Source organism: Rana temporaria, chromosome 2 (genome assembly GCF_905171775.1).
Source record: "Rana temporaria chromosome 2, aRanTem1.1, whole genome shotgun sequence".
NCBI classification, from domain to species: Eukaryota; Metazoa; Chordata; class Amphibia; order Anura; family Ranidae; genus Rana; species Rana temporaria.
In genome coordinates, this window is record NC_053490.1 from 272,055,893 (window position 1) to 272,078,794 (window position 22,902).

The following is a 22,902-nucleotide window of genomic DNA, read 5'->3' on the forward strand; positions in this document are numbered from 1 at the left end:
CTTACCTCCACAATCTGAAATGCAGAGAAGTCAGGCCGACAAGGATATGTTACCATGGCAGCACAACAGAAAGTTAACACATTCCACAAGGAAAGGGAGGTGATGTGAATGAGAGGAGAGATGGGGGGGTTAGTGTAGCATGAACCACAGCAACTCAACAATGCAAACACGGTAACACATGAGCAAACCATGAAAACAAGCATATGTCTAATGTATGGAACTAGTGGGATATGAGTCTACAGATGAACAACAAATATTGTTACGATATCAGGTACAGGGCAAAGGTCAACCACCTATTCAATAGGCAACATCCAGAACTTGAAAATGTAATATATATTTATTTTATCTCCTTAGAGCCGGTTCACACAGGGGCGGCACGACTTCGGGGGCGACACGGCGAGGCGACCTGAAGACGACTTCCAAGGCGACTTGCAAAATGACTTCTGTATAGAAGTCAATGCAAATCGCCCCGAGTCACCCCCGAAGTCGTACAAGAACCTTTTTCTAAGTCGGAGCGACTTGCGTCGCTCCTATTAGAACGGTTCTATTCACTAGAATGGGACGCGACTTGTCAGTCGCCCCAGTGTGAACCGGGTCTTACTATAATTATGCGTTCTGTCTGAAAGTGTTGATAAGCACAAACATTTTGGGCAGCCAAGCCACTTTTGCTTTGCAGTTCTGGGGTCTTGGGCTCAATTTACAAAACCTTTCTACCAGGTTAGTGTGCCTTACGTGTATCTGTATGGGTTTTCTTCCAAAGCTCAAGACACTTACAGTTTAACTGGCTTCTGGTCAAACTGGCCATATAGTGGGAAGGGGCTTTAGACTGTAAGCTCCTTCATAATCATGGAAGGATAAAAGTTTTAACGTACTCTCCAAAATGATTTATGAACATGGGGAATACCCAGGCAATGTTTTCATTAGTATGCTATGTTTGTTAACTGCCAAGACATTACAGGGGCTAGGGTTATGATAACCAACATGCATTACAGTTTTCCACTCATTCTTAAGAGTGATTAGATTTTCTATTTCACCCTGAAAACCAGGCTGCTCTATATACCAACACTAAACCTATGCTAATATTTAGTTTAAGTGGATGCAAGGACTATATACATTGCAGGTAACAGCAGTGGATCCAGCCACTGCTGTTAACTGATAATCTATAATCACAAAACAAATGTCATATTTATATCATGCTAAAATACCTGAGAGGCTTGTGCGAGTGCATCATCCAGTGTCATGGCCATTTTGCGCACTTCCTCCTTAATTGCCAGGTACATATGCTCGGCTTCAGTGTATTTTTCTTGCACGCCTTCTCCTTCTACGGGATTCAGCTCACACAAATGTGGCCCAATCTTCAGAAGCTTGTCAATGTGTGGTTTGTGTTCAGAAACGGATTCTCTCAGTTCCTGTAATTGTAACAAACAAGTCAATGTAAAACATTTAGTTTTCCCCTTTTCCAACATTCCCAAATGCTTTTTCTTAAAGAGTAAAATTCACCTATTGAGAAAAAAGGAAAAATGAACTAACTCCAAATATCCTGGTAACCTTAGCTGTACATAGCGATTGTGATGCTCCATATTGCCGGGGACGCAGTCTGTGCGTCATAATACACAACCCCAGAGAATTCATCATAATACTTTCAATGGCAGGGGCTCATTGGTTAGTGCAGCCATGTGGCCACGCTGACCAATGAGAAGCTGTAGGTGTCCCAGAAGAAAGAAGCTCTTTTCAGGCTCTGACCAGAACGTTTGCCATTGCGAGTATTATGATGGACACTTAACTAAGGGATGCGTGTTGTGGTGTGCGTTCTTCTACACCAGCAACAAGGTGCATCACGAATGCTACGTACAGCGGGGTCTGGAGGGGTGGCCAGAATATTTGGAGTTACTTAATCTTTTCATGAAACAGCAAATTTACCTTTTAACAGAGACAAAAACTAAACTTGTGTTGTATACATGTGACAAAAGGACAAATGTTTATGGAAAGTTACACTAGGCTGGCAGTCAATGTCATGAGACTGACTGCATTTTGGAGCCTAATCCAGGAGATCTTATTGGTCTAATTACCATCCTGTGTCTTGGGAAATCAAACATTGCTTCTGGGCCGTCTTAAAAATAGCATACATTGTGTGGAGAGAGAAAAAAAAAAAAAAGCTAAGATGCCCTACCCTTATCTCTTCCTGCTGCTGCCTTAGCATGTCATGGTCAACAGCTGGTGGTGGCAGCTGAGAAATGGTGGTCTTCATTTCCTCAATCCAGGGATGTAATTCTTCGTAGGTTTCCCAGAACTGACCCAGTAAGGCCTGGGCCCGTTCCAGACGTGCAGAGCGCTCAGAATTTAAGTGGCTCACATCCTCATACTGCTGTAGAAGTGACTTTGTTTTTTCCTAAAACAACAAAAAAGAAAGAAAGAAGAGATTGATTCAGAGCAGATCATCCTCAGTGTTGGAAAACAACAAGCCCTACAGGTAACATAGCGCTTACTTTTAAAGTGGCTTTCTGCTCATCCCCACAAGTACCCAGAATATCTTCCTGTGTACTGATGAGCTCATCAATGGAATCCTTATGGCGAATAATGTCTACAGTGAATGCCTGCATAGAAATGGTATTCAGTTATAAAGATATAGCATCACAAGTTTAGTAACAGTCACAATGTCCAAAAGTCCTGAATCCTTCTGGCTTATATTTTCATTGCATGCAGCTCCTGCCAACAGAAATTAATGAAATATTGCACAACACTTTGCTCATATCTTAAAGCGGTAGTTCACCCTCACCCACATGATTTTAACATCGAGACAGGCATTGTAGCGCGAGCTACAGTATGCCTGTCCCGATTTTTTTAACCCCGGACTCACCTTGTACTCGTACATTGTAGATTTCGGCTCCCGCGGGGAATGGGCGTGCCTATGGAGAGGGAGGATGATTGACGGCCGGCCCTGGCACGTCACTCTCCCCGAAGACAGCCGGAGTAGGTCTCGGCTCTTCACGGCGCCTGCGCACAGGCTATGCGCAGGCGCCGTGAAGAGCCAAGCCTCTTTCGGCTATTTCCGGAGAAGCGTGACGCGCCAGAGCCGGCCGTCAATCATCCTCCGTCTCCATAGGCACGCCCATTCCCCGGTATCTTCGATGTACGAATACAAGGTGAGTACGGGGGTAAAAAAATCGGGACAGGCATACTGTAGCTCGCGCTACAATGCCTGATTTTATGGTAGTAAAAAAAAAAAAAAAAAAAAATGTTCATAGGGTGAACCCCCGCTTTAAGGGTTCATTATTAACCATTTCAAGCTAGAATGGAACACCACAAACCAGAGTGCCACAAAAAAAAACCACCCTTTCCAAAACGACTTAAAATCTGTTCTGGTTTGATGTGTGCATCAAGTCTATGTTCTACAACTTACATAAAAAATACCACGCATAAAAAAAAAAAAAAAAACCCAAAAAACTGGGCATTCCTACTGACACAAGATTGAAATAGCAGCACATTTATGTACCTACAGTCAAAAATGTAATTGAAATCTACATTCATAGGCTCTTCTCATTTTCCCCTCTTTCCTTAACACCACAAGGCTATAAATTAGGATGAATAAAGAAAAGCTAGCAAAATAATTTTTATCACAACAATCATTACTTTATAGAATAAGACAATGTATACTGCACAAGGTTTAAAATACTAAACATCTATGTGATGGATCAGGGTGAATCGTACCTTCTGAACCTGGAGTTGGGCTGTGGTCTGATCCTGTTCCAAACAAACTGGACCAAGTGCCAAAAGTTTTCTCCTGGTCTCAGCCACCCAGGCTAATTCTGCGTCAGCAGCTTGCTCATACTGGCAGGAAAGGAGCAAAGACGGAGGAGGACAATGAAGCGCATACATTGCAGACACACTGGACATTAAAACTTGCAACAAAAAATGCTCTGGTTAAAGTGCGAGTCACTTTTCAAATCACTTTAGTTTACCAGTCTACTTAAAATACAAAGACATAAGTTAACCATTCTAACTTCCTGGTATATTCCTGCTCATCCGCTGTATTGAAGCAATCGAAAGATTTTATACTGCTTTGTATGTAAAAAAAAAAAAAAAGAAGAGAGGCGCCTCTAAGTGTAGCAATATGGTTACATTTAATGAAGATGCAACATTTAGCAACTCACATTGTTGATGATTACAACAGGCACATCTAAGTATGAAGGGATCCGGGGTAAAGCTTTGCACACAGACTATTCTCCACACCGCTGGTTCTCACCGCTGTGATCGTGACTGGGAAGACTACCCTGCAATGGAGCGATCTGAAAACGAGGCTTGAGGCTAGGAAGGTCTATGTGGACAGTTTTACCCCAGATGCCTGCATACTTAGATGTGCCTGTTGTAATCATCAACCATGTAAATTGCTAAATGTTGTACCTTCATTAAATGTAACCATATTGCTACACTTAGTGGCGCCTCACTTATACTCAGTTGTGACATGAAACTGCTTGTATATCGAGTTAAAATGTATTTAAAAACAATTTGCTAGTCTTGCAAAACCCTCAGACCAAGTTATTCTCAAGGTTTTACTGTATTCTTGTTCTGGTGAAAACTCAATATTTTAGGTTTACTCTTACTTCTCATTCCCGGTACAGGTGGTGATCAGGACAAATCAAAGAGGATATCTCATTTGCATGGACACAGACAGCAAACAAAATCCATACAGTGGTTTTAATCCCTCAACACTGCATTCAATTCTAAAAAAAAGTTTTGCCTTTAATTATACTTTAGCCAGACACATTTCTCCTTTCTAGAAAATACACGCCCTCTAAAAACAGTAATTTCAATAAAGCAGGTGTGGAATATAGGCATCACCTGATGTATTCTGAAAAAAGGGGGGTTTATCCTGGCCTTTCCTCTTCTTGTATGTACTAAGCCCTGTCTCCACAAACTTTTTATATGGCGACTGTAAAGCCGGCCTTTCATTAGAATAACTTATTTGAAAACAATGTGTTTCAGGACAGATTGATTTTTTTTTGAAATAGTACGTGGAGTTAAATTGATATTAATTTTTGACTGCAGTGATGAGAACATTTTTAAGGAGCAAAAATTTTATTTTTTTAAACGGATATATGAATGGAGGATGGGCAAATGAATGAAAAGCCTGCCTCCTCCATTCATAGATGCTATTGTACAGCTTCTATGAATGAAGGAGGTGGGCGGAAAGAGCCGGCATATTTAGCACTCTTGATGAGCGTCTGTCACAGGCTAATACAGGAACCAGCAGCACAAAGGACACATTCTATTGACTAAAAAGTGTCCCTTTTGTTAATTTGTATTGTTTTCAGTTGAGACTAAACTTAGGCTTTAAGTTAAATTAATTTTAAAAGTTCTAAACTCTCCCAGAAATTGAAGTGCATTCAGGTTCCAGCACAAAGGTATATGCTAGCTGTTTGAGCAGCATTGGAGCCCCAAAAGCAGAGGGGCTCTTTTATGCAATTGCTAACTTAATGCGTTTTACCTAACCTAATGCAGTTCAGTTTTGGGAACCAGTTAACAAAAAGAATATCAGGGAACTGGAGAAAGTTCAGAGAAGGGCAACCAAACTGATAGGAGGCATGGAGGAGCTCAGCTATGCGGAAAGATTAGAGGAAATTAATTCATGCTCTCTTGAGAAGAGGATATTAAGGGGGGATATGATCAACTTGTATAAATACATAAGTGGTCCATATAGTGAACTTGATGTAGTTATTCACTTTAAGCTCATCACAGAGGAAAGGTTTCTTCACGGTAAGAGCTGTGAAAATGTGGAATAGGCCAATTCAAGAGGTGGTTCTGTCCAGCTCCGTAGATGGCTTTAAAAAAGGCCTGGATTCTTTCCTAAATGTACATAATATAACCAAGTACTAATAATAATAATAGTAATAATAATAGGTAAAGTTCATGTAGGAAATATATTTGATTGTCTCTCGGGGGATCAGGATACCATGGTTTTCCCTGCTGGAGCAAATTGGATCATTCTTTGCTTTTTTTTTTTTTTGCCTTCCTCCATTTGTGTATATAGGATTACATAATTTTTTCCCCCCTTTTATTGGTTGAACTAGATGGACTGTCTTTTTTCAACCAGACTAACTATGTAATTATACATCAGCACTCGGCTTTGGACCTTTTCTTTACGTCCCTATTGACCAGTCATAGGTATGGATCAATAATGATGTGCAAAAGGCAAGGCCAAATGCTGACTTCAGGAACAAAGTTGTTAACTGCAGAACAGAACATCCTTGCTCTTGATGATCCAAAGCTGCTTAGGCAGCTAGCTAAACATGTGAATGCACATGTAACCATCTGTTATTGACTCATGTGGGCAGTGTAAAGCATTTAAATGCATTACTCTTACACTTTTCCAGCTCTAATATTAGTAAATATATATACAAGTTATGGCATAAAGCAGTAAGGACAAAAAACTGCATAGAAACTAACCGAGATATATCTCTTAAAGATATGACCACAGAAAACTGAACTATGTGGATGCCACAAATTGCTGTACTTTTAAGATGGTCACTGCTCCCTGCACTCCCCTCAATGTATATGTAAAATAATAGTAAACCTTTCAGTGCAAAGAAAAGTAGCATTAAAATGGAACTGAAGGCATTCAAACTGTTTTTTGTGGCAAGTAAACTGAGATGCACATGCACAGCTTACATTGCCAGTCACTGTGTGCCAGAATGCTTTATTCTTGCACAGGAGTTATATTATTCACTGTGTAGCCAATGGAGATGCCAGTCTGAATATCGGCACCCAAGGAGGAGATGTGAGAGACCCGGACCACTATAAAGAGGTAAATTTAGTGCCTATATTTAACAGTTTCCCAAAACAGTTACATTCACAGCATGCCTCGATTGATAACTGTTACATTTACTAGTGTGCTCTCAAACAAACTGCCAAGCCATCAAATGGCTGGTATCATTAATAACATTTATAGCACCATGGCAACTGCAGATCAACACAAAGGCTAAAATGGCAGCTTTCTTGGCTGTAACAGATAGATGGGTTTAGTTCTGCATTGACTGTATGCCATTGAAACAAATGAAACACACATGCCGATGGGTCTAAAAACACAAGCAAGCAGCCACACAGTATACTGCACAAAGACCGCCTACTGCTTCTCAGCGCCCTGTGTTTAGGAAACAAAATTTCAAACAGCCACAAATACATATAAAGCTGACTATATATGTACTCTATTTCAGAACGTATAAAATACTAAACAAAAGCAGTTACACAAGAAGCACAAAACCGAAAGACATGTACATATCCTGAGGGTTTAGCTGGCTGGAATCAACCAGTAATAATACAATGCTTATTGCGTGATTACATCAGTCAATCCAATGGCACATATTGCACTGCCCTTAAACACACTTACATACAGCGAGTAAAGTAAGTATTGAACACAACACCATTTTTCTAGGTGAATATAGTTGTATACAACCCATACATACAAAAAAACTAAAATAAATAAGTTCGGAAATGAAGTTAGTGTAATAAAATGGAATGACACAGGGAAAAAAGTATTGACATGCTAACTGATATTTAATACTCTGTATAAAATCCTTTGTTGGTAATAACAGCTTCAAGACACCTCCTGTATGAAGAAACTAGTCGCATGCATTGCTCAGGTGTGATTTTGGCCCATTCTTCCACAGTCTTTAAATTTTAAAGGTTTCGTGGACCTCTTCTATGAACTCTGCATCTTTAGTTCTTTTTATAGATTTTCTATTGTATTCAAGTCAAGTAATTGGCTGGGTCATTCTGGCAGCTTTATTTTCCATCTTTGAAACCAATTGAGAGTTTCCTTGGCCTTGTGTTTGGGATCATTGCCTTTCTGGAATGTCCGCCCCCATTTCATCTTCATCATCGTGGTAGATGGCAGCAGATTTTAATGAAGACTGTCTTGGTACAATTTTCTATTCATCCTTCCTTGAATGACATGAAGTTTGCATGTACTGTATGCTGAAAAACCGCCCCGGACCATGATGTTCTCACCTCCAAACTTTACTGTTGGGATGGTGTTTTTGGGGTAATGTGCAGTGCCATTTGACCTCCAAACACGGTGTGTATTACGGCATCCAAAGAGTTCAATTTTAGTCTCCTCTGACCAGACTATATTTTCCCAGTATTCACAGGCTTGTCTAAATGTTGTGCAGCAAACATTAAAACAAGCTTTTTCTTCAGCAATGGAGTTTTGCGTGGTGAGTGTCCATACAGTCCATGGCACCTCAGTGCATTACTTATTGTTTTCTTTGTAACAATTGTACTTGCTAATTCCAGGTCTCTCTCAAGTGGTCCTTGGCTCTTGGCAAACTATTCTGATAATTCTTTTCACTCCTCTGTCAGAAATCTTGCGAGGAGCACCTGGTCGTGGCCGGTTTATGGTGAAATTATGTTCTTTCCACTTCTGGATTATAGCCAACAGTGCTCACTGGAACATTCAGAAGTTTTGAAATCCTTCTGTAATCAATGCCATCAGTATGTTTTGCAACAATAAGGTTGCAAAGGTCTTGAGAGAGCCCTTTGCTTTTACCCATCATGAGAGGTTTCTTGTGCGACACCTTTTTATAGGCCATCAGTTGAGACTGAACCAGCTGATATTAATTTGTACTGACAAGGGGCAGGATAGCTTTTTAATTACTGATAGATTTCAGCAGGTGTTTTGGCTTTCGATTACTTTTCGCACCTCCCCTTTTCATGTGTTCAATACTTTTTCACTGTGCCATTCCATTTTTATTACAAATAACTTAATTTCTGAACATATTTTTTTTAGTTTCTTTGTATGTATAGATTGTTACCAACTTGTGGTGAAAATGTCATGTCAATAGCACCTAGAAAAATGGTGAAGCGTTCGATACCTATTTTACCTGCTGTATTACCAATTGCTTATCGAGGTTTGACTCTCCCTACAACTAATAAGTGTTAAATGTAGCCATGTTATTTGTGCCTTATCATTAAACCTAATTCATCTTCTTTCCTTTTAGACTCAGTCTATTCATATTCAAAGACTGGAAGGCTGTAAAAAGAGTTGCCTAAATGTGCACACAGCAGATAATTTATGTGTACCTGTGGGGCTAATAAGATGGCTGTCAAGCTGTCAATGGACCTATGCTGTTTTGACTGATGTCTCTAGGTAATAATACCGCCTCAGCTTAAACATTTTCAAAAGGTTCTCTGGAGGTAGCTAGCACTAGGTCGATGATCTAATACCGTGCAGTCTTTGAGGGCAGTTTATAGCACTTTAAAAGTGCTAAAAAAATGTAGGTAAAAATAAATGCACAAGGACATATTAAATGGAAGAATGAATAGCATGAAATGGAGTGAAAGAGGCCACAATTCCAGCTGTGCCTCATATAGTCTGATAATCTGGTGTGCATTTATTGAGAAAATGGTATTACTCTACCATTTACAAATTGTGATACGCTTGTTCACATTTATACCTTCAAACACATATGCTTAGCAAAAGAAAAAATTTACATATTGTTAATGAGCAATTAAACACTATCTCAGCCCCCAGGTCAGCGCTATTCTGCTCCATGTACTAAATACTTAACTGAAGAGGAAAAGCCAGGATGCATGTGTTACATAGTTAATCTTTTTAAAAAAAAAAAGACGAGTCCATCCAGTTCAATATGTGTCCAACATGATCCACCTATTCTATAGTGTGGAAAAAGTACTAGATGCCAGCTCCTGTAATGTAGACAGATAAGCTTGTCCCCTTCAGTTTAGCATACAAATCTTGTCATCAATGGGGTGGCTGCATTGGAGTTGTAAGTTGAATGTATTTTATTTATTTTTTCAGTTAAACTTTTATTTTAAATATGTGCATGTTTCTAGGATGGGGCTTAAGTTCTTACCTGTTGTGATCTTTGAATAGCAGCATCAATCTGGTCCACTCTGTGTGCAATAGTGGAACTGACAGATCTATACTGCTCATTAGCATCCGAGACAAGCTTGTCTAAACCATCCCTTGCTCTCCAAGGTACCAGTTCCAATAAGGCACTGCCAACTTCATTTATAGTATCAAGGACAATGCGATATTCCATAGCCTCCGTCTTTAACTCCTGCAGTAGAATGACATTTTAGCAATGGTTAGCATAAAAGTACAAATAAAGAAAGGAAATATAATTAATTAATAATTCTAAAAAACAGTCACAATGCTTCTAAAGAAATCTGACCACATTTCACTAGAAACAGTTTTATACCTTTTGCCTTTGCTGGAATTGTGGAATTTGATCGCCAGCAGGGGACTGTCCACTTGTTTGAGCAAGTTCTTCCTCCACCCGCCCAAGCCAGTTGGTAAGCTCCTCATGAGTGGTTTGGAACTTACTGGCCAACTGCAGGGCCTGTTCTAGTGTTCTGAGAGCTTTTCCGCTTGATGCTATGATGTCAGAGTAACGTGTTTTAATACCATCCAATTTCTCTTGGATCAGGAGGACCTCTTCACCTACAATGAAAACATCAGAATAACAGCAACCTCACTGCCAGTCCACATAGTGATCATTAATATCGCGCTCATTCCTGGCTACCTTAAGATGAAACATCAGCCAAAACATTGGTAAACCCTTCTCTACCCTACCTAACTAAAAAAAATGCTTTTACTGAGGTCTGTGTCCCTGTAAGAGATTCCAATAACTCCCTGTACTGTGGCCATGGAGAAAGTAAGGTAAAATCTCCCCTATAAAAAAAAAAAATGCTTTAGTCCACTTTCACACTTATACGACTTGTCTCACGATTTTGGACTGCAAAATCGTATGACAAGTCATTCCATTATTTTCAATGACTACCATTCATACTGGCACGACTAAGTAGTGTAGACTTCAAAGTAGTCCTTGCACTACTTTGGTCCAATTTTGATGCCACTTACACAGGCATTCATTGAAATTGCGGCCGTGAATCGCGGCAAAATATCGGTGAAATCGTGGCCGCGAAATCGCGGTAAAAAAGTGTGAAAGGGGGCTTATTGTGTAACAAAATATAAATCTGATAAAAAGATGCACTCACAAAACGTCCATGTAAAGTAAGCATGCAAAAAGAGCATGCAAAAAGCTTCAGCAGGATCATCAGTGGGGAATCTGTGCAAGGTTGCCACCAGTGAGATGTCAGGTCTGCTGCAGAGGTCAGGGTGAGCTGCCATGAAGCCGCCAAAAGGTAAACAAGCGGTCAGGGGAGCTGTCAGATGCCTGTGACGAGGGAACCAATCATAATTGCGTATCGCTGGCTAGGTCCCACCTCCATCAGCCTCTGATGAAGGCAGGACTTGGCCTCCGAAATGCGTTCCTGATTGGCTCCTTCGTCCCAGGCATCCGACAGCTCCCCTGGCAGCTCAGCCTGACCTCCACAGAGAGCTCCACAGCAGACCTGTCATCTCGGTGGTGTCGGCCTTGTATGAATTTCCCACTTATGATCTTACTGGAGCTTACAATATGCTTACTTTACACAGACATTTGTGAGTGCATCTTTTTAATAGATCTATATTTTGTTACACAATAAACCAAATTTTTCTATTTGCAGCTTGGCGCCTCTCTTTCCACTCACCACCTTCTTTTGCAGTGTCCATATTCCCAGCTTGCTCCAAGAGGAAGCCTTGATATTCTCAAAAGTGTTTGTCATTGACTATTTAATACCCCCAAGCATGTACCTCTGGGATGCTTTTTAAATGCATGATTTATATTTTTTTTGTCAATGAGTTTACATGCTTGTTGCGTGCAAACCTGACAGCTTGCTGATTAGTAGCCTTGTATTTGATCTCACCTCCTATACATCATTAAATTGTATACAATTATCCACAGTTATCAGCAAGTGCAGCGTAGAGTACAAAGTGGTTTTGTAAAAAAAATGCTTTGGCTGTACTGCATATCCACTTTTAAACTTAACATTGAACCACTCGTTACCTGTTGTTTGCTTGAGCAGAGCCTGTCCATTTTTAACTGCTTGGTCCACGTTCCTCTTTCTATTAACAATCTCTTCACTAAGGTTCTGGGCAAAAAAGAAAACATCAAATCAGAAACATCATTTAAAAAAGGACCATTCTAGTGAGCTACATTATGGTTAATTCATTAATTTGGGAAAATATGGCAAATGTGTTTACTTGGTGCCATTGGTAACCTCCTTCCAACACTGCTTGGTTGCTGCACTGCTAAAATAATTTCAATAATTTCCCAGCCACTAATCTAGAATAAGTATGCAATTAAGCAAACAGTTGTACATGACTCATTCCTGCTCCACAAAGTGTGTGTGGTCCACAACTTTAAAGCGGTGGTTCACCCTCCTTAACAACAATGCAGCATAAAATCCGGCATAGTAGCGCGAGCTACACTATGCCGGTCTTAATTTTTTTATCCCCGTACTCACGGTTATATCGTACATAGACGATTCCATCTGCCGCGGGGAATGGGCGTTCCTAGCAAGAGGGAGGGTGATTGACGGCCGGCTCTGGCACGTCACGCTCCCCGAAGACAGCCGGAGTAGGTCTCGGCTCTTCACGGCGCCTGCGCACAGGCTATGCGCAGGCGCCGTGAAGAGCCAAGCCTATTTCGGCTATTTCCGGAGAAGCGTGACGTGCCACGGCCGGCCGTCAATCACCTTCCCTGTCCATAGGAACGCCCATTCCCCGGAATCTTCTATGTACGCTATAACAGTGAGTACGGGGGGAAAAAAATTAAGACCGGCATAGTGTAGCTCGCGCTACTATGCCGGATTTAATGCTAGAGGGAAAATTTTTTTTTTTTTTTTTTATATAGGGTGAACCCCCGCTTTAAGGGGAAGTATGAAATTTTAAAAAAATACATACTCACCTATATGGCTGCAGCGCTGACCTGATGCTGCAGCTGTCCCCCACAGACTCTAAGAGCGTTCATCTGTCACACAGATGATCGCTCTGTTCTTAGTATTCACTGAGTGGAGAGCGGTGACTGCCAATCACCACTCTCTGCTCTTTCCCTCCAGTGCTCAGTGTGGAGGGGGCAGGAGCCCCCGACTCAGGTTACTATTGCACACTGAGAGGCCGAGCCAGTTGCCGGTCAGGCATCTGGAAGGATCCTTTTTACTGCCTGGGGCAGATCTGTGGCATCAGCCGATAGCAGGCTTTAGCCTGCTGTCAGCTGAATCTGGGTCACAGGAGTGCAGAAATAATTGCACTGTTGTGACCCAAATCTATGGTCAAAAAAGTTTTGGCCATACTACTCTTTTAAAGTGGGTGAATAAAGAGAAAAGGCTTTCTGGCAAACTCACAGAGACATCCATATAAATCTACCCTTAATTGACTTCAGGTAGTGTATACTGGTGTACACAGTGAAAAATGACTTATTATTGGGAGAGAAACCATGAATCTAAACTCACTGAAAAGGCTCGGACAACAAACATTTTTTTGTGAAACACACTTTCTCAAGGCAAATTAGGGATACGCTTGAATTACTAGTGGCCTATCACTAACCAATACTAACCAAGTGCTAAAGGCTAAATGTGAGACAGGGCTGAAAACAAGTAAATATAATTCCAAAGCACCCTAGCTTTTGTGCCTCTTGGGTGCTCTACAGCCTATCCAACAGAATGTGCAGGCACCTGGATGCCTGCTTTTAAAGTTAAGTGCCAGTTTGGCATATAACTTTATCCTGCAAGTTTGCTTTAAATTGTCTTATACATACAGCAATTTATATCTTAACACTGTAAACTCAAAGACCAGCTAAGCAGTTGCTATTAAAAGAGAAGTATAGGGTTTGGCTGTTTTTTTTTTCTGACTCATATTTACCTAGGTCGATGCAGCATCAGTCTGATGCTGCATCTGTCTTCCACCGGTTCTAACACTGAGAAATGAGCGAGCAAACACCGCCAATACCTTGGTTCTAAGGAGTCCCTGAGCAGTGAGTTGGTGACTGTCAGTCATTACTCTGCTCCCTCCTCGCTCACTATAGCACTGGGCAGTGAAGGGGGCAGTAGCGTCTGGCTCAGGCTCTCAGCGACTCACTGAGAGGCTGAGTCGGTTGCCTGTCCAGGCATGTGGGCAGATCCCAACAAAACTGTGGCTATCTTGTTCGAGCCAGGACCAGCTCTGTGACTTCAGCACGCTGTCTGCTGAAAACGGGTCACAGGTGTGCAGAGCGAACTGCACTCCTGTGATCCACAGAAGTACAGCCAAACAAGCTTTGGCAGTACTTCTCCTTTAAGATGTTATTTGCCAAATTAGCCCTTAAGGACTATTAACAAACCACACATCTTTTCACAAAAATCAAAGTGAAATAGTGTGTTACTTTAATATTGTGATCAAACAGCTCAGTTTTGCAACTGCCTAAAACAATTTGAACCAAGACCAGTTGGTGGCCTTTAGGGGCTGGAATAAATAAAAGGAAATTAAGTAGAAACTGACTGCATGATTATGATGGCAGATGTATACTGACAAAAAGCTATAAAAACTATTGTGGAAGCTAAAACCTAACTATGTACAACAAATTTGTAGATATGGCCTTGATCTGTAACACAAACACTTTGTATAGTAAAAAACTGTATCTTTCTTTGACATCTACTAAGAGGCACCCATGGCTCATATTTGACTGATGTTAAAACAGTTGGAAACCCCTACTTTGTCTAGTTCACTACTTAGTCACTTGTGCCAGACTTAAGAGGGGATGCAAAGGCTTGAATGGAAAAAATCACTGCATACGGAAACTTGCCTAAATGATGAAAGTGAAGATGAATAGTATATATACAGCTGAATATGCCACTCAGAAGTGAGATCGTGAGAAATGGCACTGCCTGTCTATTGCTTGGTAAATGTACCAAGGCCCCCCAGCATAGCTAATACATTCTGGTTACTGTACAGCTGCAATATGACTAATTAACCCAACAATTGGATCAGTGCTGGCGCCAAAAAGATTTTTATAGATGATTTAATAATTTGTCAAGAGCAAAGCAGCTTAAAACAATGATGTAATCACATTGCTATAAGTAATATCGGGTCAGATGGAACTGCTCCAGAGAAACTAAAACCCAAAAAGCAAGCCTAGTGAGAGGCAATTTAAGGTCAGCACAATTAAACTGACTTTTTCCCAACAGAAAGTGCAGCCAGTTAATAGCCCATGCAAACAAATCCTTATAATAAACGTCAATGAAAAATGTGAAATAAAATATGAAAAATCATAAATGAATAATAATAAAAAAAAAAAAAAAACAGTAAAGAAATAATCAAATGATAAACGTAAAATGGTGTACCCTTTGGTCAGTGTGTTGTTTCTGCAGGACCTCCAGCTTGTAATCCTTCACAGAGACAGAGCTCAGTTTGTCCTCTACTTCTGCCAGCCAGTTTAGGACTTCCACTTCGTCCTCTCCGAAAAGCCTGGCATTGCTCAGAGCTTGCCCCAACAAGGCACCTTTTCTACTGCACAGATCCTGCACCTCACTATATCGAGAGTGCAGGAAGTCTAGCTTGCGTGCCAACCTATCTTGCTCAGCTTTGCAGCAGAGGGCAGAGAGGGAGTCCACTAGCCTTTCCGCTTGATGTACATCAGGCTCATGGACTGCTATGTCTTCCTCTAGGCTCTGTGAGTAACCCGGAAAGAACCCACCAAATGACAGAAGGGAAATCAGCAAAAAGAAAAAAAATAATAGGAAAACACAAATGAAAAAAATGATTACAATGAATCAAATTATAACTTGAAAATAAAAGAAACAATACATAAGAAAAAAAAATGAACAAATGGATAAACAATGTATTAAACGGTCAAGAAAAAAGGATGGAGAAATATTTGAACTATACATAAGAAAAATCTAATCGTGCCCCCCCAATTTGTTGATTCCTCCATTCGCACACTTCCCCCTACCTTGTGACGCAAGATCTGCTGCTGAATTTTGCCTGTCTGTGTACCGATTGGCTCAGAATTTGCCAATTTCTTCTCTGTGGTAGACAGCCAGTCAAATATAGGTTCAGTTGTCTCATGAAATTGTTTGGCCAAAACCAATATGTCATCAAGTTGTTTCTGCCTGTAGGAAGACCATAATACAGAGTCATTTAATGGAATGACAGTGGTTTAGTATTTATACATAATCAGAAAAGAACATGTCATTAAGTTGTTCCAGCCATTATACAGACCACACAGCAATTATTTCCAATAATGATAGTTTAACATGCCATTAGATTTAAAAATGGACAAAGCACCAAAATGTACACTTCACATGATTCCACAGATCAAGGTTACTGAATATTTACTAAGGGCCAGTTCACACCACATGCAGTCCTGTGCATTTATTTCTGAATAAAAAAAAGCTTGGAAAGTAGGTTATATGGTTTGCAATGGCATAGTTCACACCAGTGCGCTCCAGTTACAGAAAACAGAACACGTTGCATTTTCCTGCACTGGAACACTGTAAACGCACCAAAATGCACCCAAACACACCAAAAACGCACTGGAGCACACATGTCCCTATTTAAGGTTAGGAAAAAATGCACTGGACTGCATCAAAAATGCATGAAAAACACACTGGAACGCATAAAAAAACATAAAATAACGTGCATGCGGAAAAGCATCTGAAAACACATCTGGACTGGGTTTCTATGGTGTGAACTGGCCCTAAATGTTAAAAATACATATACAGTTGTGCTTAAACGTTTGCATCCCCTGACACCAATCATGTCAAAAAAATTTATTTTATTTAACCACTTAAGACCCGGACCAAAATGCAGCTAAGGGACCTTGCCCCTTTTTGCGATTCGGCACTGCGTCGCTTTAACTGACAATGGCGCGGTCGTGCAACGTGGTTCCCAAACAAAATTGGTGTCCTTTTTTTTTCCATAAATAGAGCTTTCTTTTGGTGGTATTTGATCACCTCTGCGGTTTTTATCTTTTGCGCTATAAACAAAAATAGAGCGACAATTTTGAAAAAAATTCAATATTTTTTACTTTTTGTTATAATAAATATTCCCCAAAAATATATAAAAAATATTTTTTTTCCTCAGTTTAGGCCGATACGTATTCTACATATTTTTGGTAAAAAAAAAAAATCGCAATAAGCGTTTATCGGTTGGTTTGCGCAAAATTTATAGCGTTTACAAAATAGGGGATAGTTTTATTGCATTTTTATAATTTTTTTTTTTTTACTACTAATGGCGGCAATCAGCAATTTTTTTCGTGACTGCGACATTGTGGCGGACACTTCGAACAATTTTGACACATTTTTGGGACCATTGTCATTTTCACAGCAAAAAATGCATTTAAAATGCATTGTTTACTGTGGAAATGACAGTTGCAGTTTGGGAGTTAACCACAGGGGGCGCTGTAGGAGTTAGTGTTCACTTAGTGTGTGTTTACAACTGTAGGGGGGTGTGGCTGTAGGAGTGACGTCATCGATTGGGTCTCCCTATAAAAGGGAAGCCCTTGTGTTTACACGCGGCTCTCCCCGTTCTTCAGCTCCGAGACCCCAGCGGCGATCTGGTCCGCGGGTCCCGCGGTCCCGGAGCTTCGGACCGGGTCGCGACCCACGGCTGGGTACATGTACAGGACGTACCTGTACGTACATGTGCCCAGCCGTGCCATTCTGCTGACGTATATGAGCAGGAGCCAAGCAAGTGTGATAATAAATGGCGTCATATTATCACTATCCTTAAACAAGAGTCAGTTTTTTGTCATGATCAGTCATATTTCTAATATCAATGCCAAGATTTCACAGTTTCTGCCAGGGTATGCAAATGTTTGAGCACAACTGTATGTAAAAAAGACTGCTGTTCTGCCCTGGGTTACATGGTCTGTGGCTACCAATCATTACTGTAAAGTCTTTATTGTTTTCAATCAATAGTGAGATAATAGGAAAGGATACTCTATGCACAAAGCAAATTATAACCCACAAATCAAAACAAGGCTTTATTATACAGACACATATTGATAAGCCTGCTAACACATGAACCGCATTCACATACTTATGCAAAATAAAATTCTACAGTTCCACATTAATACTACCTAAAAAGTGTTATGACACTACCTGGATAGTAGGCAAGTACTGTACCAGATCATACCGTTATTGCCATAGGCATCTCTTTCACAGTTTAACCAGACACTTAAAAACAAAACAGTTTTTCCAGTGTAATTTTTTTTGGGACCAGTGAAATTTATACAGCGATCAGTGCTTGAAAAATGCAACTGAATACTGTATAAATTACACTGGCAGGGAAGGGGTTAACACTATGGGGCGATCATGGGGTTAAGTGTGTCCTAGGGAGGTGTTTAACTGTGGGGGGAGTGGAACGACTGGGAATACAGAGATTCGCTGTTCCTAATCACTAGGAACAGCTGATCACTCTGTACTCCCCTGAAAGAAATGGGATTTGCTTTGTTTACACTGGCAGATTCCCCATTCTGCCTCTCTGGAGCAATCACGGGTGGCCGGTGGACATCGCAGGTGACGGCCACGCGCATCACCTCTGGCACTGAGCACGCGCCCACTGTATCTATTACATGAAGCGCCGTACCAGTACGGCAATTTGTGCAATAGAGCCGCCCTGCTGCAGTATAACTGCGGCGGCTGGTCGGCAAGTGGTTAAAAAAGGCCTGGATTCCTAATTGTACATATTATAACTGAATTTTTTTCCCCCTCTGGAGCAAGTTGGAGCATGCTTTGCTGGGTTTTCTTTTGCCTTCCTCTGGATCAACTGTGGGTATAGGAATGTGCATATGGAGGTTTTCCATTTGTGTGCATGTATATATTTTTTCTGTGTTGGTTGAACTGGATGGATATCATTTTTTAACCAGATTAACTATGTAACATCAGTGTGCTGTGGGTGCAGCAAGTTTTAAAAAGTCCTGCATGCTGCATCTTTGGTGCCATGTTTCTAAAGTGCACCAAAAACCGCACCTCCCATTGAAATCAAGCATTGAAAAGCATTTTTGGTCCGCTTTTTGAGCCACAAGTCCATGTTTTATGGGTGCAGGCTGGGAGTCGGGCAACCAGAAAACGCATACCGCATTTTAAAGTGTAAATAGGCTCTTCAGCAAGGCTACAGGCTTTTATCCAACACACTAGAGAAAGATTTAATGCAAATATTCATCAAACAAAGGATAATTATTGCTTTCAGCTGAAAAGATTAGTAACAGCTTCATCCATTTCTTACATGGATTATGTAATTGAAATTACATGTATTATGAAGCCTGTCAATAGAATTGTCACAGCTGTTTTTATGAGTCCCCACAGTTGTTACGCCTGTTTATCATATCACTTCCTGTAACAGACCAAGCTGTCCAGTAAAAGTAGAAGTTAGAGGGGACAAACAAACACTGCCAGAGGTATCTGTAATGGTCAGATTTTTTCATACAGTTGAAACCCAATTTCCTGAAGAACTTTTTTTTTCTGTGACTGGTTAAAAATAGTAAGCTGGAATTTGGATTTTATTTGTTTATCTTTTATTGACCCCTTAACTTCCTGAAGATTTATTGACCCCTTAACTTCCTGAAGATTTTACCCCCTTCATGACCAGAACATTACTATTCAGCACTACTCTACAGCACTACTTTAACTAGCAATTGCTCAGCCATGCAACACTGGACCCAAATGAAAAGTATAGTATTTTGTTTCACACAAATAGAGCTTTCCTTTGGTGGTATTTAATCACTGCTGGGTTTTCAATTTTTTTGCTAAATAAATGAATAACCAAAACTTAGAAAAAGAAAAACTTAGTTTCTGTTATAAAATTATGCAAACAATCTTTCTTCATAAATGTAAGCAATATATTCTGCTACATCTCCTTGGTAAATAAATATAACCCAAAATCAGTGTATGTATATATTATATATAAAAAATAAACAGGAAAAAAAGAGGAGAAAACACCACAGGGGCGGGCTGTACAGTGACTAATCACTGTAATGGACAATCAGTGGCTATCAGAGCAAGTGATCAGGCACTGGGACGTTAGTATGAGTCCCGGAACGCTTGGTGAGAGCCCCATCTCTGTGCTGGGGACACTCTGTGCAGTTCTATGAGATTTCACTGCAGGTTGTCACCTTTTTAAAGGGGCTGTAAAGGTTTTTTTTTTTTTTTTAAATAACAAACATACCATACTTACCTCCACTGTGCAGTTCGTTTTGCACAAAGTGGGCCCGATCCTTGTCTTCTGGGGTCCCTCAGCGGCTGTCTCGGCTCCTCCTCGCAAGAGCCCAAGGGGGTTAGCTTGCGGGCGCGCTCCCGTATGATACAGTGGAGGCCAAAGCCGCTAAGTATCACTCTGCCCCACCCCGCATCATTGATTTGATTGACAGCAGTGGGAGCCAATGGCTGTGCTGCTATCAATCTCCAATAAAGAGCCCTCAAGCTGGTGGAAAGCATCGCGCCCACAGAGTTTTGTGGTTCAGGTAAGTAAAGGGGGAGGGGTGTCTGGGGGGGCCCCTAAAAGTGCATGGTTGCATTAAAGTGAAAAAACACAAAGCTTTACAACTCTTTTAAAGGAAATAGAAAAATTGGGGGACCCCGAGAGTGCATAGGATGCATTAAGGTAAAAAAAACATAAAGCTTTACAAAAATATTGGACCCAATGACAGGATCAACAGGTGATAAAACCATCTTAGAGAATTCATTATCTAAGACTAACAGCTTGTTAATTCAGAAAATGTCAAAAAGATTATATATCAATTTAAATTAAGAACTTAAAGTGGTTCTAAAGCCTAAACACTTTTCCTTTTTCCGCATTAATATAAAAAATCTTTAGACACCCCCTCATTCTTCCTTCCCCTTCCTCAGCCCTTACTCGATCCAGCGCTGTGCCCGTTTGTAGCGGTTTTTCCCGCACTCACAGGCTTTGCTCAGGCAGTGGGAGCCAATGGCTTCCACTGCCGTCAGCAAAATCATGTGACGAATGAGCAGGAGGCGGGGCCGGGCTATGTGGTTTGTGTCTATGGACACAAGCAGCACGACTCAGGATAAAGCCCGCAGGTATGCCACAGTAGGAAGCCGCACATCCAGAAGAGGAGGAGCCAAGAGAGCGGACGGAGGACTCGAGAAGATGATGATTGGGGCCACTCTGTGCAATTCTATTGCACAGAGCAAGCAAGTATACTATGTTTGCTATTTTAAAACAAGATACTTTACAATCTCCAACATACAGGAGGTAGCAAGACTCATCTCATGGACTCCACTATGGGCTACCCCCTCCCCCCCAGAAGCATCAAGGTGGAAATACAGATAACAATAAAAAATGCAATTATTAAAGTGATATTAAACCCAAAACCAAAGATGTAATATATTGCAGCTTAGCAACCCTGAAATGTGATGCCTGGCTTTTTCCCCTTTGTTTTCACCTGATGATCTGACCAGTAACACACCTTCTGTATCAAGAGTCCTTCCACTCTGGATGAAGGGGCATAGAGACACCTTTGGACAGCAGCATTGTGAATTTGAGGGGAGGGGAGGGGAGGCGAGGGGAGGGGAGGGGAGGCGAGGGGAGGGGAGGGGAGGGGAGGGGAGGGGAGGGGAGGCGAGGGGAGGGGAGGGGAGGGGAGGGGAGGGGAGGGGAGGGGAGGGGAGGGGAGGGGAGGGGAGGGGAGGGGAGTTTTAGATGTACTAACAAATTTAGTCACACTAACAAATTCAAGCCAAACTCCAGTGCACACTGCAGTTACGGCAAGCTTATTCGGTTGAAAAACAAACTTACAGGCTGGATCACCAGATGAAAATAAAGCAAAGAAAGCCTAAAAAAGAAGTAGAAAACTACAGCCATCAGATCTAAGAATTGGTGAGCTGCAATATAATAAATGTTTTCTTCTGGGTTTAATACCACTTTAACTACCGGGGGCCCACCCTTCCATACAAAACATCATCGTAAAAATAAAATATAGAGGAGACCAACTATATTTTTGATGCAAAAATTTGAAGAAAAAAGGAGCCAGAATGAAGAATAGGTTATGCTTTTTTTTGTTAAATAACAAGCTCAGTTCACAAAAAGAGAAAAGAGAGAAAGGTAACCTGCACATGCACTGAGTAGTTCTGCAAAGTTACTGACTATACCTTGTTTGTGCCTTTTGCAGCAGCGAAGACCACCTCTCCTTGAGTGTTTCTAGCTGACGGCTTATCTTTTCGTTGTCAGCAGGGTCAGCTCCCGCTGCTATTCTTGTCCCTTCAGCCTGGATCATGTCCACAGTAGCCCTTCGGTCTTCCAAAAGATGCTGTAGGAGCTATAAAATGAAAATTAAAATTAGATTTCACAAGTTTTTGGACTTCTACCTATAGGTAAGCCTAGAATAAGGCTTACCTATAGGTAGTGGAAATATCTCCTAAATGTGCGCCGTTTAGGATATATTTTACTTGTAGTCCGCCGAAAATGTTAACGAAACTTCGTGCCATTTCTTCCCTAGCCTCTGCGTTAATGGTTGCGCCCGTGCGCATGCTCAGGAGTGACGTCATGCGGCTCCGGCGAATCACAGAGCCGGAGTCCGCAGCCCGGAAGGAAGAGGGGCCAGAAGATGGACGCTGCCTACACAGGGGACATCGCTGGATTATTTTGCAGGTAAGTGTCACATAATGGGCTAGTATGCGATGCATACTAACTAGCCCATTATGCTTTTCATTTGCAGGCTTTGCAGCGAGTAAGAGAGGAAGTAAAACCCATCAGGGTTTACTTCCTCTTGAAACCACTTAAGACCCGGACCAAAATGCAGCTAAAGGACCTTGCCCCTTTTTGCGATTCGGGACTGTGTCGCTTTAAACTGACAATTGCGCGGTCGTGCGACGTGGCTCCCAAACAAAATTGGCGTAATTTTTTTCCCACAAATAGAGCTTTCTTGTGGTGGTATTTGATCACCTCTGCGGTTTTTATTTTTTGCGCTATAAACAAAAATAGAGCGACAATTTTGAAAAAAATGCAATATTTTTTACTTTTCGCTATAAAATAAATATCCCCCAAAAATATTTTGCACAAAATTTATA

At 41.1% G+C, this 22,902-nt stretch overlaps 1 protein-coding gene across 18 annotated transcripts in view; it reads right to left on the reverse strand.

The window, feature by feature from the left end:
• The window catches only part of MACF1 (microtubule actin crosslinking factor 1), a 410,210-nt gene that overhangs the window by 42,362 nt on the left and 344,946 nt on the right, over window positions 1-22,902 (reverse strand). For 12 of the 18 annotated variants that reach the window (XM_040336994.1, XM_040336992.1, XM_040336996.1 and 9 more), the window contains 11 exons: window positions 21,985-22,151; window positions 15,825-15,984; window positions 15,217-15,543; window positions 11,904-11,988; window positions 10,215-10,456; window positions 9,867-10,073; window positions 3,709-3,828; window positions 2,487-2,594; window positions 2,171-2,389; window positions 1,206-1,409; window positions 6-14 (listed from right to left, as the gene is read on the reverse strand). In XM_040336994.1, the coding sequence (XP_040192928.1) occupies window positions 6-14; window positions 1,206-1,409; window positions 2,171-2,389; window positions 2,487-2,594; window positions 3,709-3,828; window positions 9,867-10,073; window positions 10,215-10,456; window positions 11,904-11,988; window positions 15,217-15,543; window positions 15,825-15,984; window positions 21,985-22,151 (1,848 nt within the window). The remainder of the gene's footprint in view (window positions 1-5; window positions 15-1,205; window positions 1,410-2,170; window positions 2,390-2,486; window positions 2,595-3,708; window positions 3,829-9,866; window positions 10,074-10,214; window positions 10,457-11,903; window positions 11,989-15,216; window positions 15,544-15,824; window positions 15,985-21,984; window positions 22,152-22,902) is intronic. The other 6 variants (XM_040337008.1, XM_040336991.1, XM_040337007.1 and 3 more) reach the window with 3 other exon arrangements.